At 52.5% G+C, this 17,486-nt stretch overlaps 1 protein-coding gene across 2 annotated transcripts in view; it reads right to left on the bottom strand.

Moving 5' to 3' along the window:
- Positions 1-621: 621 nt before the first annotated feature.
- FAM20A (FAM20A golgi associated secretory pathway pseudokinase) overlaps positions 622-17,486 on the bottom strand; it is a 50,271-nt gene continuing 33,406 nt past the window's right edge. Inside the window, exons 2-11 of one of the 2 annotated variants that reach the window (XM_019466428.2) lie at positions 13,678-13,862; positions 12,894-12,944; positions 11,277-11,355; positions 6,275-6,367; positions 5,407-5,522; positions 4,537-4,717; positions 3,455-3,564; positions 2,997-3,078; positions 2,467-2,526; positions 622-1,253 (exon numbers count right to left, since the gene is read on the bottom strand). In XM_019466428.2, the coding sequence (XP_019321973.2) occupies positions 989-1,253; positions 2,467-2,526; positions 2,997-3,078; positions 3,455-3,564; positions 4,537-4,717; positions 5,407-5,522; positions 6,275-6,367; positions 11,277-11,355; positions 12,894-12,944; positions 13,678-13,862 (1,222 nt within the window). In that variant the 3' untranslated portion in view covers positions 622-988. Of the gene's footprint in view, positions 1,254-1,303; positions 1,699-2,466; positions 2,527-2,996; positions 3,079-3,454; positions 3,565-4,536; positions 4,718-5,406; positions 5,523-6,274; positions 6,368-11,276; positions 11,356-12,893; positions 12,945-13,677; positions 13,863-17,486 lie in introns of those variants that run through there. The other variant, XM_019466429.2, reaches the window with a different exon arrangement.

Genomic DNA, 17,486 nt, shown 5'->3' with positions numbered 1-17,486 from the left:
ACTCAATTTAGTCCTTTTTGGATAAAGCAGCTGGGGAGGGGCGTCCAGAGCGTCAGACCTGTCCAGAGAGCCCCCTGCCTCTCGGGGACCAGGAGGGTGACAGGTTCTGGGATCTTCTGGAAAAGAGGATTGTGGGGGAGGGGTGGGCCCTGGCTTTTCTCCTGCCGGAGTACAGGCTCACGCACGTGCTGGGCCCTATCTGGTGCCGTTCCCCCTTCGGGACGGCCGTGCTTTTCCCTTCACTAAAGTTCCTTCTATTGTTGCCGGACGCTAATTTTGACATACTTGACGTCCTTTCACTTGATATTTAAATACTCTTCAGATGGAACACATCCCCTTTCAGATATTCTGAGCAAATTCCTATGTTCTTTCTACCTCTCGTAATAACGTTGGAGGAGCTACTTTTGGACCAGACCAGTCAGCGAGGGATTATTCTATTCACTGGGGCCACAGTGACTGGGACATAAATAGAAAGGGTTAGGTCTACTTTGAACCGGTTGGAGAGCTACCGTTTTTAGATTTTTTTTTTTTTTTTTTTTTTTTGTCTGCTTGTGAGATGCCACGTATTTTATCTGGATCAGAAATTATCCTCGTAGATATTCTAAGGATCTGGAGGTCAGCTAGGTGCCACCGGTGTCCTTTTATTTTATTTGTTCTACCCTTTTCCCGGGGACAAGGCTTCCCGGCCTTCCAAGCCCGACTCCTGCCCAGATTTCCCTGGTGGGTTCAGGAGCTGGTCTGTGGCCTTGATGAAGCAGTGCCTGCTGGGAAAGAGGGAGCCAAGGAGGTGCCCTAGAGAAGCAGTGCACCGAGGAAGTTCGGCGGATCCCTCTCCTTTGGGTCTTGCTCCTGTAGAATCATCCTGGTGCCCCAGGACTTCCTGACCCAGCGCCTCCCCGCTCGACGGGGGTGCGAGGAAGCCGGGGTCCGCACCCGAGTCCACCGCCGGCTGCAGGCGTCGTCCCTGACATGCGGCTTCACCCGGCCCCTAGCTTGTCGGGTTAGCCCGGCCAGAGTCCGGGGCCGACTCTCCTGCGGGGTCACTGGCTATGACGCTCTGCTCTCCGTGGGCCTCCACACACCCCTTCACTGTCTGTAGGATGATTTGGAGTCTCCGGTCCAGGGCCAGCAGGTGGGGCTCCGTGAGGACGGGGCTGAGCTCGTCTTCTAGCAAAGACTCCCGCATCACGTCACTGAGTCTGTAGTCGCCTTGGGCCAGCAGCTGCAGGTGCGAAAGCGTTTTCTTTTTTATCCTGGAAGGACAAAGTCAGAGGAGGCAAGTTAAGTAAATGCAAAGGGAAAAGCCTGCCTGAGCTCGGTTCCCCGCAAGCAGCTGTTGTAGCTGATGTCCCGGGAGCCGCCTTCCCCGGGGTCTTTTCGAGCCCATTTTAACGAAAACCAGGGAAAAGGAAATAAGCCACATTTAACGGCATCTCAAGGAGATTTAAAGCCAACGACAGAAGCTTCTGGCAGGTGACATGATGAGGACGTTTGCCATCTCAAAAGCCAGCCTCCCGGTTGTTCCTTGCCAACTTTATACGATTTCTCTGTGTCAGGTTCTTGGAGGGATGGCAATGGGGTGGAACCAATCCGGGCTTTAGGAATTTGATTTCTTCGTATGTGGGGGGATCCGACTTGCACTCGGATGTGTAAGCAGCTTAATTGTCCGACTGGCTTTCTCAACAGCCACTGCCTCGCCTGAGGAGGACAGGGAGGGATGGAGGGAGGCACGCTTAAATGAAGCTAGGAAGCAGATAAAGAACATGCTTCGCTCTGAGTTTTCCAGCTGGAAATGAAAGGTGGTTTTGCTAGGCGCGCATCCCGGGATTTCTAGTTAGATCTAGATACCGCACCTGAGCAGTTGGGCCATTTCACGAGCCTGACTTGAGCCCCGGAGAGGTGTGGAGGTGGATTAGACATTCTCTAGAGAATGGCGGCTGCACCAAGTCTAACTACCTCCTTTCAACCTGACGTGAGTTTATGGGACTTTTTTTTTTTTTTTAAGATTTTATTTTTAAGTACTCTCTACACCCAATGTGGGGCTCGAACCCCCAACCTGATCTGAGATCAAGAGTCGTGTGTTCTACCAACTGAGCCAGCCGGGCGCCCCAAGTTTATGGGATTTCCATCAGGATCTTAGACCTGTGAGCAGGTAGTAATCTGAGCTTCTGTGAGTGCCGAGCGAAGCAGAGATGTGATTAGTCCCGTTGAAGACCCAGGCTTTGCAAGAGTGAGATCTCTGAGTGGGTTAAGGATTCAACTCGGCAACCGGAGGGTTTGCAAGCCTGAGGTCCTCAGTCATCCTACGCTGAAAGGTGAAAGAGGCTGTTGCTGGGGACGGTTCTGTGGCCGTACCAGAAAGGAGGTCATTCCCTTCATCCTTCCCACCGGCGTCCTAGCGCACACTTGAGACCTTCAGAGCGTGAAGGGTCGCGATCGTGACCTGCCCCGGAGCTGAAAGCTTACCTGCAACACTGGGACAGCGGTGACAGGATGGAGAGTTCGTCCTGGGAGTGTCGTCCAAACCTGGAAGGGGACACGGGCTTTCAGGGTGGCCCACGGCCCCTCCTTAATGATTGCCTCTCTCCTCTACCTCAGCCTTGTTTTGACTCACAGCCCTGGGGTAAAACGCCGGGGATCGTGGTGGCTTCCTCTCCAGCCCCCTCCTCAATCAGCTCACAGAAGCCTCTGTCCAAAGATGTGCATTCATTCGTTCGTTCGTTCGTTCATTCATTCATTCCCTAACTACAGGGGACCCGGCACTGAGGATGAACCGTGTGTTCCGCCTCCAAGACTGAACCACACGGTGAAAAAAAATACGGAAAACGCGAGTCTGTTTCAGTAACGCTCTCAGGTAGGAGGGGACTCTAGCATCACTTAGCGAAGTGGAAGGAGTGGGGCAAGGCGGCCGGGAACGGGACGGGGAAGGGCCTCCCGTTTGCCCCGGGGCAGCCGCACCAGGGCCATGGCCGGGACAGGGGTGTTGGCCCACTTACCCTCTGGCGTTGTCAAGGTGAATAAGGAACCCGTCATCCCCAAATTTGGTGAACATCTCGTAATGGTGACGGTCCATGTTCCCTGTGAAGGAGGGCAGACGCTGCGGACCTCTGAGCTCTCCCGGGCACGGAGGCCTGTCACCGGCTGAGGCCGGACTCCGAACCCAAGGCCACAGGCTGTTTCCGGGGGTCCTGAGTGGAGCCGCAGAGGGAGAAGGGAGCCAACCCAGGCAAGCAAGCCCTCCGGTGGGCCGTTTTCACACCGCGTGCCCGCCTCCTGAGTGATGTCCTCTCTGAAGAGGGGAGCGTGGGAACTTCTGTCGTCTGGGACCTGGGCCGCTCCCCAGCTCACTCAGTCCTCGCGCTCCAGGCTGCAAGTCTTCCGCCCAAGGTCATGGCGAATCCCAGCCCAAGAGCGGGGGGCCGCTGCGGCCCAGGGCCCGAGCCCGGGGACCTACCTATCAAGAAGTCGAAGATGGCCATGTCGATGATGTTGAGGAGACGGCGGCTGCTGTTGTACGGGTAGATCTGTTTCACCGTGTCGCAGTACAACGGATTGACCTCCCACCTGAGGGGGAGAAGAAGTCCTGGGGCTGGAAGAGCCAAGATGGCAAGGTGTTGGGGGTCCTTCTCACACCTCCCCTCGCCCCCTCCGATCCCTGCCTCCCCGATCCCACCCTGGGCTGCCGGCAGGTCCTGGGCATGCGGGTGGTAGCTGGGGACACAGGAGGCCCCCGGGCAAAGACGTGGTGGGGGGCTGCAGACCCCACGTGGGGCGAAGAAGGTTCTGGGTCCTGAGCATCCATTCTGCTGGGCGCTATACGCCTGGCTGGGATACCGCGTGCCAGAGCCTGCAGCTCCTGTCACCGAGCCTCCTGGACCCTGGCCCTGAACCATTTGGAGCCCCCCTGCCAGGCCCCCAATTCTCTGTCACCTCTCCCTTTCCTATGCTCCTCTGCTAGAATGCCCCCTTGTCCCTGTCCATCTGCTGGGCTCTGACCCTGCCTTCACGAGTCCCCGAGGATCTGTCCTGTCCTCCAGAAACCCTTCTCCACTCACTTCTCCTCAGCAGTGGCTGGACGGATGAACCTATGCATTCCATCACCTGCTAGAAACTGAGCTCCTGTTGTGGGCGCTCAGCCCACAGCCATAGGGAAGCAGGCGTCCCTCCCATGGGCTCCTCATGGGCTCGTGTGTATGACAAGCAGGTGTAGCACCGTGTTTTCATACTCAGGCTTCTTGTCTGACCACCCCACTAGGCTGGGAGCCTCCCGAGGGGAGAGCCTGGGTCTTTGGTTTCCGTACCCCCTGGCACCCAGTACTGGGTACACAGTAGGCTCTTTGTAACTGAATCCATGAGCGAAAGGGGGAGACGAGGCACAGCTGGTTCCAGAATCCATGTAAGGCAAATGGTCGGGGACAGCTTCTGGGGTCCAAAAGCCAGGCTAGCCGCCAGGCCTTGGGACAGGGACTGTAGCCACTGTCAGGGACAAGCCTGGAGGGCCGGGGGCAGGGCACTGTGGCCAGGGGGCCAACTCACTCCTCTTTTCCTGCCAGCGAGTAGGAGCGGATCCAGGGGTTGGGCACAGACAGCCTGGGGGCCAGGTTGAGGGACGGCAGGAAGGCGGAGAGGGAGCCCTCCAGCAGGTGCGGGTTACCGCAGACGGCGTATTCAGTCTTGCACATGTATGGGCACTTGGCAAAGAAGCACACGTTGCTGGCTGGAGGGTGCGGAGGAGAGAGAGGACTAAGAGAAGGGGGCAAGGCCATTTTCCAGCGCCCCCCCCCCCCCGCCCCCCAAATCCTCTAGGAGGGAAGGGAAACCCTGAACCCACAGCTTGGGAAGAGGCAGAAGAAGAAGAAAATATTGCATTTCCAGATGTCAGGGCTTGTGAATGCTTTTTTTTTTTTTTTTTTTTCAATTTATTTATTTTGAGAGAGAGACAGAGCCAGCGGGGGAGGGGCAGAGAGAGAGAGAAAGAAAGACGGGGAGAGAGAGAGAATCCCAAGCAGACTCCATGCTGTCAGCTCAGAGCCTGAGGCAGGGCCCGAACCCACAAAGCATGAGACGGTGAGCTGAGCTGAAACCCAACAGTCGGAGGCTTAACCGACTGAGCCTCCCAGGCGCCCCGTGAATGCTTTTAGACTGGGGATGCTGGGTACCAATTTTCAAATGTCTCAGGACAGAGGAAGCGTGGGACCCCGCCTCCCGGCATCCCATCCGTGTGATTAGAATGCTCTTTGTTTGCATGGGTAACATCTGATGCCGGGGAGGCTGGCGCTGTAGCTCATGCCCACACAGCCTGCTTGGCATCTCACGGGCGTGATGCTCGGGGGCACCAGGGGGGGAGCGTCCGGGGGCAGCATAAACCCATCCCGGTGGCAAACCCTGCTCCGGCCAGTACTCCACCTGGAGAGACGAAGAAAACACTCTGCAGGATTTCATTCTTGGTGACCTCTAGGATTTCCTTGGTGACATTGACTAGCCTCCCCACTGTGGGTGGCACTCGTCGGAAGTCCAGAATCCTGAAAGAGACAAAGCCTTGCTCAGCGAGGGCGGTGGTGGCCCGTTGGACGTCGACTGCCATTCCCGACCACGGCCAGCCGAGGGCGCTCTGCGCTACTGAGCTGACCGTGCCCAGGGCAAACCCGTATCGGAAGGGGTGGAAAAGGAATCCCGATGCCGGCAGGCCTCCTGGGCAAGCCTTCGCACAACGCAGGCCGCGTCCTAGGTCAGAGCTTCTCGTAATTCCACGTACGTAACGAGTCACCTGGCATCTCGCTCACTTGCAGGCTCTGATTCAGTGGGTCCAGGGGGGAGCCCGAGATTCGGCATTTGTGAAAAGCTCCTGGGTGGTGCCCCCTGGCGGCCAGTCCATAGAACACACCTTGAGTAGCAATGCCGGGCAAATAGGAGGGGAGGAAGTTTAGGACCGCGCTTTCACCTTTTAACATCGTTTAAGACTCCTGGGGTACATGGGGGTGAATGCCTTTTCCCCGTCTCCAGAGCAGGAAACTAGAGCAAAGGGCAAGGTCAGCTCCAAGGTGGCAGCCTGAGCCTCCTGGCAGGGTTAGTTTTCTCTCTAGGTCATTGTGTTTTTCAGTGGTGGGGCTGAGTGAGGAATCGCGTTGGGTTCAAGGGCAACACTGAGGTTCACGAATGACCGGGTGCCAGAAGGAAGAAATGCCAGGGGCTTCCCACCTGGGGGTCTGCCCAGCGCCCCTCTCTGGCGGTCAGCCCTCCAAGTCCACGCCACGTCCCCGGGGCCCGGCCCTACCTGTCCAGGTGGAAAGCTGCAATCTCAGCGTTGTGTCTCTGGAAGTCGATGAAATAGAAGAAGTCGGCGGGTGTCTCTTCATGTCGCTGCTGTCTGGAAGGAAGGGAGGAGTCACGCCCTGGACTCAGACTTCAGCGGGAGCCTGAGAAGAGAGCTGAGAAGCGTGATCGCAGGGAAGGGGAAACATGCTTTCATGCTTTTAAGGTCCGTGTGCATGACGGAGTGGGGCACCACGGTCGGCCTGCGGCTCCCTGGGCCGGGGGCAGACCTGCAGTATTCTCCCCGGAACTTGTCCGGCAGGCACTCCCCCTACCAGGTCTCCTGTTTGAGCAACTTTGGAGACAGCGGCTGATTCTTTTAAAAAGTAGTTGAGTCCAGGGGTGCCTGGGTGGCCTAGTCGGTTAAGCGTCCGACTTCGGCTCAGGTCATGATCTCCCGGTTTGTGAGTTCGAGCCCCGCATCGGGCTCTGTGCTGATGGCTCGGAGCCTGCAGCCTGCTTCGGGTTCTGTGTCTCCCTCTCTCTCTGCCCCTCCCCAACTTGCGCCTGTGCACTCTCTCTCTCTCAAAAATAAATAAATTAAAAAAAATTTTTTTAAAAAGTAGTTGAGTCCGGAAGAAAGACAGACATCCTTCAGCAGGTGTAAACAGAAGAGAACGAGCGGCTGGCACAGACCCAGGGGTCAAGGGTTAGGGGTAGACGAGCAGGCGGGGCGGTATAACAGGAACAGTGCCCTAGGGTTATTATAGTTTTTTTTTTAATTTTTTTTTAACGTTTATTTATTTTTGAGACAGAGAGAGACAGAGCATGAATGGGGGAGGGTCAGAGAGAGAAGGAGACACAGAATCCGAAACAGGCTCCAGGCTCTGAGCCGTCAGCACAGAGCCCGGCGTGGGGCTCGAACTCACGGACCGCGAGATCATGACCTGAGCTGAAGTCGGCTGCTCAACCGACTGAGCCACCCAGGCGCCCCGGGTTATTATATTATAGTTTAGTACAACTGATATTGAAGAACAGAGAGGGTCCAGGTCTTAGGGTGACAGGGGTGAGTAATCGAGCCTGTCCCCTCAGAGAAACCTCAGCTGGGTCCTGAGAGTGAGCCCAGCCAGAGGCTCGAGGGAGGCTGGTGCAGAGGAAATTGATTTATGTACATTTAAAAATTTCTAACGGATTCCTGAAAAGCGACAGCCTGCCCGGGTGTGACGGGCCGGCTGGCATGTGTGTTCAGGAAGGTGCCTCGCGGTCATCACGGGCAGCCTGGGTGACCTGCCTCGACGCTAAGATACAGAAGGACGAAGACCTTTGAGCAATCGTATCATCCATCGTGTGGGACCGCGAGAGAGCTGCAGAAGCCATCCACAGGTAAATAAGCACAGTGTTACAGAAAGCTGTAAACACACAGCCCCAGCAATTGAAATAGTGACGTGCGCTTTGCCAAGAAACACAAGTCCTAGAAACCACAGCGAGAGGCTGCCCAGAAGCAGGGATTCTATTTAAAAAGGGCGCAGCCACATTTCGTGGACCGGCCTCGGTGCCCAGGCCTGCCCTGCATCTCCTCACCAGCGTCGCCTCTGGATGTCTGGGCAGCAAGGACCGTCCGTGTGTCCCAGTCTCCAAATTTTAATTCCTGAAGAATATCCAGAAGAATACATCCAGGCATCCATCCCTAAGATTACACAATCTTCCGGCCCTTTCTAGAATTTTCTAAAGCATCTTTTCCCTGTTTTTGTAAGGCATATCTAGATGTGATTTTAAACTTGAAAATCATTTGTACCTGGGTGCTTCTCAGGCTTCGGCAAGCGCTGACGTATTTCTCAGTATATATATTGCATATATCACATGAAAAATATAATCTTGAATTATGGTCAGAATTGAAATCATCTGAAGACATTTTTAAGAAGGGACAAATTTTTTTTTTTTTTTTTTTTTTTTACTGTAAGTTACATGTAGAAATAAACGCATGCTTTTCCAAGGAAAACATTTTTAAACGATGCTGTTTGGGTTTGGACTAAATTGTGTACAGATGCACATTTGCACTTTGTGTTACGGTGTAAGAATAGACACAATGTTGGAAACGTTTGCGTTACGCTCAGAGAGATAACCCTGTTCGTTTGAACAGTCTTTGTATTTTGTTTGTTAAGTGACGGGGCAGACAAGTACTTCCTGTTCTTTCCTGCAGGAAAACGTGGCCCGTGTGAGTGGTTTTCGTCCCCACGTATAAAAAAGTCACAGTGAACCTCATCCGCTCTATATTAGCTTTCGTTTTAAAAGCTCACAGCCATGCTCATGTGCCGGATAAGAATTCTGCTCTGAGAATGCAACTCGTGGAGCCGATGAGGTGAGGTGAATTTGCAGATTTCTCATCGTTTTTTTAGTTTATTTAGAGAAAGAGAGAGCCTGAGTGGGGGGAGGGGCAGAGACAGAGAGAAAGGGAGAGAGAATCCCAAGCAGACCCTGTGCCGTCAGCACAGAGCCCGACTCAGGGTTTGATCTCACGAACCGCGTGATCGTGACCTGAGCCAAAATCAAGGGTTGGACGCTTAACCAACTGAGCCACCCAGAGGCCCCAGTTTATCACTGTCTTTATGCTTCTCTTTAATGCCTCGTGTGTCTACATCCGCATTCCTTCTGCCTCCTCTCTGTAACCAGTGCTCACCTCTGAGCCTGCGCTCACCCCGCATGACTAACCATAACAATCGTTTAAAGCCCTGTAATTCCCCAAACTTGGTGGCTCTGTGTTCAGCTGGGTGGTGCAACAAAGAATCACCTGCCTTCTCCTGGAACCTTGGCTAAACCAGCCAGGTGTGCTCGCTGGGATCGCTCCCTTTAAAAAGGAACACACAGGGCGCCTGGGTGGCTCAGTCGGTTAAGCGTCCGACTTCAGCTCAGGTCACGATCTCGCGGTCCGTGAGTTCGAGCCCCGCGTCAGGCTCTGGGCTGACGGCTCAGAGCCTGGAGCCTGCTTCCGATTCTGTGTCTCCCTCTCTCTGTCTCTGCCCCTCCCCCGTTCATGCTCTGTCTCTCTCTGTCTCAAAAATAAATAAACGTTAAAAAAAAAAAAGGAATACAATTTTCCCCCAGTATTTTATATGCCTGAATACAAGATGAGATCCCCTCCAAAAACAGTCCCTCAGAAAAATGAACTTCTCTATACTTGATTCCTTGCCTGTTCTCAAATGACACAGCCTCCTCTTAACTTATTTTGTCAGGGCTAGGCTCCTTCAGCAGAGACACGTCCATTCTGCGTTGGGTTTTATTACTGACAGAACTGGTTAAAACAGACTGGTGGCAGTGATGGGTGTAGAACTTAACATTCTTTCAACATTGGCCCCCAAGTTGACCCTGGTGACGATGATGATTGACATTAAGCATTTTGGATGAGTGATGGTTCGCTGGGAGGCTCAGTTGGTTAAGCGTCTGACTCTTGATTTTGGCTCAGGTCATGATCTCACAGTTCGTGGGATCGAGCCCCATGTTGGGCTCTGTGCTGACAGCGTGGAGCCTGCTTGGGATTCTCTCTCCCTCTCTCTCTGCCCGTCCCTTGCTCGCACTCTCTGTCTCTCTCTCTCAAAATGAATAAATAAATTTTTTTGGATGAGCGAGGAAAGAGTCTGGAAGGAACAGGCAAGATTTCTATGAATCTACATATCGTTTTATAGGATGGGGTCTTTTTCATCAATAAATTAAACATAGGCAGACATTCACTTGTTTCATGTGCCTCTCTGATAAGTTACAGGTTGAAATTGACCAAATAACTAGGTGTTTGGGTTCTCACACGGGAGCAATGGAGGATCCCCTTATGTAGCAGCGGTTCCCAAGGTCGTCTGGCCTTGGGATCACAGGGGGAGCTCCCAGACCAGTCCTAGTGGACTCCCGGAGGGTGGGACTCAGGCATCAGGCTATTTATTTATTTATTTATTTATTTTTGAGACAGAGAGAGACACAGCATGAACGGGGGAGGATCAGAGAGAGAGGGAGACACAGAATCTGCAACAGGCTCCAGGCTCTGAGCGGTCAGCACAGAGCCCGACGCGGGGCTCGAAGTCAGGAACCGTGAGACTGTGATCTGAGCTGAAGTGAGACGCTGAACCGACTGAGCCACCCAGGCGCCCCAGGCATCAGGATGTTTAAGGGTCCCCAAGTGATCCCAGTGTACACAGAAGCTCTCTTTAAAGGGGTGTTTTGCCAAAGCAATGCAGGTACTAAGGCCTGTCCGTTGCCAGAAGGTCTGGACTCTAAGTCAGTCTAATTGGATCCCCCGGAAGACAGTGCCTTCTGGCAGAAAGCGTGACCTGGGTAACGGGAACCCCTCTTGGGCCATTTTCCCTTGTGCGTGTCATCTGCAGGAGGGACAGTGTCACCTCAAAAGTCCCCAGTCTTTGAGCTATAGACCCTTTGGGGCCAGGAATCCATACGCGCACCAAGCTCTGCCTGTAGACTGACTGCATAGTATTTCGCCCACACATCTGTGCCACAGTATTTTAAAGACATGTATGTGCTGTTGTTAGGAATAAAACAGAAATTAATGTAAAGGTGAATTGCCTCCATAGTACCCTTTCTTCATTGTCTAGTTTTTCAGTCATCTATAAAGTAGACTTTGTGAGGGTCCTGGGCCTGGAAACAAAAGTGGGGATCAAGTATAGAGGTGCAGTGGGAATTCTGCAAGCCAGCCGTCTGGGTTTGAATCCCAGTTCTGCTGCTTGCAGCAGGGAGGTTGGGGCAAGGTGGCCCCTCTGTGACAGTCCCTGGCCCATAAGCCTATTGATGACCCAAGAGCCAATCAGGTAAAGCATGTGGCCTGGATACGAGTAACGACCTGATCAAGACTGCCTTTTACTGTTTTTCATGATCACTAAAATCAGTTATACGCTTGGGCAGACTGCCCCCAAGAGAGCCCATAAAGGACTAGCTTGAAGATTTTAGCCCACATTTATTAATTTTTGGTCAAAACTCCCTTACGGCTGCCACAGCTGGACGTGGAGGTGAGGAAGGCAGTCACTTACCTCATGGGTTTGAACATGGCCTTCCCGAAGTCTGAGAACCTCAGAACCAGCTTGAGGTGGACCCCACTGGGTTTCACAACTGTAAGGGGGAGAAGCGGGGAGTTAGCAATCCTTCTGGGCCTAACCTCGGGGCTGTGAGCCTTTGTTCACTCAATAAACCCAGCTGATTTCTTCTCTTGGCTCTTACTTAATAAGACCCCGAAGCCTAGCGTTTGCTTTCAAAACCTTGCAGGGTAAGGCCTAGCATGTCAGGCCACGGAGAGTGGATCCAGGGGCTCAAGGCATTACTTTTTCTGCTGTTGTGGGGACAGGGCAGACAATGCGGGATTCCCCGGACAGACACTCACTGCAAACCCCAGAAAACGTTTTCCTAAGAAGAACCACTGTCTTCCTCTTTGTACCTCCGTCCCAATGGATTCTGGTTGTGTCACCTGTTACATTGCACTGGGCGAGTTTATCTACATCTCCTTCCGTTCGACACTGCATACCTGGGTGAGACAGGGTCTGGTGAGTAAGACACCTGCGGGGGCACCTCCGTCACCCTGAGCTGGGTGCTGCCTCCAGGGATGTCACAGAGCCCTTCACACGCTTTGCCCCATCCTGGCCTTGCTATAAGCCCCGTGACGGTTGGGACAACGACTTGCTCAACCTTTGTCTTCTATCAAATGGCAAAGGGCAGGTGCTAAACTAAAGGAAAGGGGAGCCCCGGGCCCTACAAACTTTCTTCCAAACCTTTGTCACATCATGACTTACACGGGAATTTCCCTGTTGGGTAAGTATTGCCGTCAACGCAGGAGGTTACTCATCGCTGGCGGTGACTGGCCTGTGGGCCTCAGTGTCCGGCCCAGACCTGCCCACGCTGAGGGCTGGGGATTCCGGTGTCCAGACACGACTGTACCCAATTCATAGCACCCTGGGAGGGGCTATAGCTCACATTTATCTTTTTGATTCTTTTCATCATTTACCCCAGTGGGTCTCAACTTTGGGTACATTAGAAGCACCCGGAGGGCTTCAAAATTCTGCTGCCTGGGGATCACCCCATACAACTGAATTAAAATCTCCTGGTGGGGGAGGCCAGTACATGGTACCTTTTAAAGCTCTCCGGGCAACTCTAGTACGGGGCCAGCTTGAGAACCGACGATGTTAATTTCCAGATTCCGATTCACAAAAGCAGAGTGGGGACGGAAATTTTGCATCCCTTTTCTATTTTTATTTTTTTTAAGCAGGCTTCGGGCCCAGCGCAGAGCCCAGCTGGGGCTTGAACTCACAACCCTGAGATCGAGGCCTGAGCTGAGATCAATGGTTGGATGCTTAACTGACTGAGCCACCCAGGCACCCCGACATTTTACATTCCTAGCAAGCTCCTTGATGATGCAGGGACCCCAGGCTCACCAGCGGGGCCTGGTAACTGTCCCTCTTCTTTTCTTTTCTTTTGTGTGGGTGGGTGGGGAAAAATGTTGCGTTCTCAGAGATTAGGCAGAGAGAGTCATGCTCCAACTTGCGACCAGAAGTGGACCACGGAGTGGACGATGGGCCCCCCCTGTTGTTGCCAAATCTTGGGGTTCACAGGGCTGTGGAGGGGAGGGGGCTGGACAGAGGCGGGGCCGGGCCACTTACTCTGGGTGCAGTCACAAGCCCCAAGCAGGGCTTTCTCGTCCTGACTGTAATCTGCAAAGAAGGAAAAGGGCAGTGAGAACATCCAGGCTTGTTCCTGGAAGAGCCCACCACACAAGGGCCTCGACTCTGGTTTAGACCGCAGTGGGGGAGACGGTGAGGCGGCCCAGGGGGCCGCCCTTGCCCACTCAGCAGGGCACATCCCGGGGCCCCAGCTGGCTGCAGCCTCCACCCTGCTCCATCCCAGGGCCCGTGCCCTCTAGCCCTTCAGCGGGTACTCGAGCAGTGCCTGGGTGAGTGAAGGACGCTAGTTTGGTCTCTGCTAAAAACTGGACTGTTGGAATGCTTGAGAGCCCAGACCTGGGACACAGCAGGTCTGTGTTTGAATCCCAGCGCCACCACGGGGTCTTTGGCTGAGCTGATTAACCTCTCTGAGTCTCAGTTTCCCCGCCTGTAAAATGGCCATGATAAGGTCTATGTCACGTAGTCACTGTATGAAAGATCGTTGACAGGTTCCAAAGGAGCATGCAATAAATGATAGCAAAACCACCATCCTTTAGATGTGTGGAAACTCTTAGGGCTCTCTGATGGGGTGGTGAGGAGGTTAGAATGAAAAGAGGTCTTTCAAAGGGGGAAAGGATCAATGGCTAGCCTTTTCTTCTTCTTACCTATCAGGTGTCAGAGTCAACCCTTTAAGATTTCACGCTAGAGCCCAGCCTGACATGGTTTACGCAGCTTCTCTGGGAGAAAGTCAAGGCGTCCCACAAGGCGACCCTGTGAGTCTCACCAGCGCTGATGGTGGGAGAGCGCCTCATGTCCTGGAGGAGTTGGCGGACGACAGGGCTGGACCGGGGGTACAGCCCGTGGCGGCTGATCCCCAGGTGGAACTGGATCCAGCTGGCGTCAAGTTGGAGCTGTAGTGGCGAGTCCAGGGAGGTAAGGTTGAGCTGTTCTTGGTACATCTTGTGCCGCCTGAAAGAGCAGAGAGAGTTTTGTTCTGTTTCGGTTGGGCTACGAGAACGCAGAGACTTGCGAAAGCACCGTGTCTGGGCTCTCTATTCATTCTTTCATTCCTTCAGCAGCAGTATTAAGTGCCCACTGTGTACCCGGCCTTTTGCTGTGCTTAGGATACCATGGCGGGGGGTGGGGGGGGAGCAAAACGGGCACACGCCTTCCTTGCCCTCTGAGGGCTTACCATCTAGCGAGTGCAACAGGTGCATGGTTACACAGTGTCATACACAAACACACAAATACCTAACTATAAACCATGACAACCACGGCAGAGGAAAAGAGTAGATGATGACGAGTAAAATTGGGGACTTCCTATAACTGGGGATCTCGGGGAGGTGTTCTGGGCCTCTCCTGTGCACTTTTCCATGGAAGAGTCTGTATGTTATATTTCCCCACTATTTTCTGACCTTTGGAGAGAAGGAAGTGAATGGAGGGCAAGGATCCCTTAAGTAGAGATAGATTAGACAATAGATTAAACGATGAGTCATATAGGAAAAGAAGAATTAATTAGCCATTTACTGTTGGCCCACTCAAGAGCCTTTTCTACCAGGGTACAAATAAAAACCAAAGCCAGTGCCCTACGGAGGCCAAGAGTCTAGTTTGGGAGACAAGTTGTAGGTCTGTGAAATCATCGGAGCCAAAAAGAAGGCAGTTATAAGTTGACTGCTAGATATGTGGTTCAGACTACCCCCTCGCTCCCAATATTTTGGAGAAGGGAAAGACTGGTCAGAGGAAGACAATCGGGGAGGAAGGTGGACTTCAGCTGGATCGTAACGAATGGGGGGCGTTTGGACTGAATGGGGTATTACAGGGGTGCGCGAGGAGAGGCCGGCGGGCGACAGGTGTATCTAAAGATTAGAGAGGGAGGCATTATTTCAACAGATGGTTGAATAAAAAGGTGGAGGCTTCCATTTGGAAGGCAGAGCAAATTAGCATGATGTCACCTGGCGAGGAGACGCTGACTGCAGGGGAACGTGGGATTTTTGGGGGCAGGGAAATGGTGCTCCTCTATGTGCATATTTCTCAAGCTGATACCACACCTCTGAGGTCTGTGATGGGTTGGTGTGGGTTTTTAAAACATTTTTTTTGCTATGATTTTTGATTTCTGAATTCTGTCGTTGCGAATTCTGTTAAGAATAAAGCATCCGGTAATGTAGCCGAGTCAACACTGACTCACTGTTTTGTAAAAACATTTAATTACATATGAATTCATTTTGATTTCGGAGTTCTCCTTTTCGAGCCAACACATTTTCTTTGTTCAGGTCCTGCCGCGTTTGAAAAGCTTTTGTGTATTTTAGGCACTGTGTCCACATTGCTAATGAACCCTGACCCACTGTCTTAGCTCAGATGCCCAAATAAAATACCACTGACCGGGAGAGTCAACAGCAGGCATTTATTTTCGCACGCTTCTGGAGGCCGAAGTCCAAGATCAAAATGTGGCCACGTTTTGATTTCGCCTGCGCCCCCTCTCGCTTTCTCTTGGCCTCGCGGACGGCCTCCTTCTTTCTTCCTCACGTTGTCTTCTCTCTGTGTGCGAGCATCCCTCGCGTCTCCTGCTCTCATAAGGACACCAGCCCTATTGAATTAGGGCCCACTCTATGTAGGAATCTTGGGGGGGGGGGACACAAATCGGTCCACGGTACTTGCCCATTTACAATGTTTGCGGCCAGTCGCCAGGAAGGTCCATTCCAGAAGGCTCTCCTCAACCCCAGCCAGGAGGTCAGGAGAGAGAAGGGGTGCGGACGGCGAGGTAAGTCTACATGGATGGAACTTCCTTTCTGGACACGTTTCTACCCATCTACAGAATTCAATTAGGCTCACATCCGTCAGGCAGAGCTATGCGTTTCCATTTTCTCCTTTATCAGCCTCTCCGGGGGGGGCTAAGATAAGTACCTGGCGGCAGTGTGTGTATATTGGCCCCCTCTGGCCACCGTAACAAAATTCTGCAGACCAGGTGGCTTAGCCAACGGACGTCGGTTTCTTGCAGTTCTACAGGCTGGCAAGTCCAAGATTAAGGTGTGGGCAGATTCAGTTCTTTTTTTAAGAAAATATTTATTTATTTATTTTGAGAGAGAGAGAGAGAGAGAGAGAACATGTAGGAGCAGGGGAGGGGCAGAGAGAGAGAGGAAGACAGGGAATCCCAAGCAGGTTCCACACTGTCAGGGCAGAGCCCATCGTGGGGCTCGAACTCATGAACCTTGAGGTTGTGACCTGAGCGGAAATCAAGAGTCAGCCACTTAACTGACCGAGGCACCCAGGCGCCCCCAGATTGAGCCCTGGATGAGGGTTTTTACTTCTTGACTTGCAGATGGCCACCCTCTCGCTGTGTCTTCACGTCGAGAGAGGGGAACCTCTCGTTCTCTTCTTGTAAGGATACTAATCCCGTCGTGGGCCTCTACCCTCATGACCTCATCTAAACCTCATTGTTTTCCAAAGACCCCCACCTCCAAATACCGTGGCCGTGGAAGTTAGGGCTTTGACATATGAATTTGGTGGTGGGGGTGGGTGGGTGCAGGGGACTCACAAGCATTCAGCCCATAAAAGTATGAGCTTCATTTCTCCACCCTTAACTCATCCGTAGGGCACACTTACTCGACATGCAAGGGAGAGCACACTCCCCATCTAAAGGGGACAGCTGCCATTAAGTTTCAGCTAACAGTAGTCATGTCTTGTCATTGTGCATTTATTTATTCATTCATCAAACATTTATTGACTGCTAGACACTGATCTACATACTGAAACTAAGGCTGTGTACAAAACAAAGCATTTGTTGTCAGGAAACTTACATTTTCCTGAGAAATCTTTTATTCTGAGTTTTCAAGAGAAGCTAAGAATCCAGATATTTTTTTCTTTTTCTTTTTCTTTCTTTCTTTTTTTTTTTTTTTTTTTAGAGAGAGTGTGCACAAGCGAGTGGGGGAGAGAGAGAGAGAGAATCTTTTTTTTTTTTTAAACGTTTATTTATTTTTGAGACAGAGCGAGACAGAGCATGAACAGGGGAGGGTCAGAGAGAGGGAGACACAGAATCCGAAACAGGCTCCAGGCTCTGAGCTGTCAGCACAGAGCCTGACGTGGGGCTTGAACTCACTGACCGCGAAATCATGACCTGAGCCTAAGTCGGTCGCTTAACCGACTGAGCCACCCAGGCGCCCCAAGACTATCTTAAGCAGGCTCTGCACTGTGGTGCCAAGCCTGATGCGGGGCTCCCTCTCATGATTCTGGGATCATGACCTGAGGTGGAAATCAAGAGTCAGACATTCAGCCGATTGAGCCACCCAAGTGCCCCTAAAAATCCAGATTCTGATCACAATGTATAATCTCCTTTTTAAAACATGTTGACTTAAGATTTAAAACATCCCCAGGGTGCCTGGGTGGCTCAGTCGGCTGAGCGTCCGACTTCAGCTCAGGTCATGATCTCGCCACTCGTGGGTTCGAGCCCCTCGTCGGGCTCTATGCTGACAGCTCAGAGCCTGGAGCCTGCTTCAGATTCTGTCTCCCTCTCTCTCTGCCCCTCCCCTGCTCACGCTCTCCCTCTCTCCTTCAAGATAAATAAACAGTTAAAAAAATTACAAAAAAATTTAAAACATC

Source organism: Panthera pardus, unplaced genomic scaffold (assembly GCF_024362965.1).
Source record: "Panthera pardus isolate Hobbes unplaced genomic scaffold, ASM2436296v1 HiC_scaffold_3, whole genome shotgun sequence".
NCBI lineage: Eukaryota > Metazoa > Chordata > Mammalia > Carnivora > Felidae > Panthera > Panthera pardus.
Note: the sequence above shows the minus strand (reverse complement) of the source record. Positions and strands in the feature narration are given on the sequence as shown.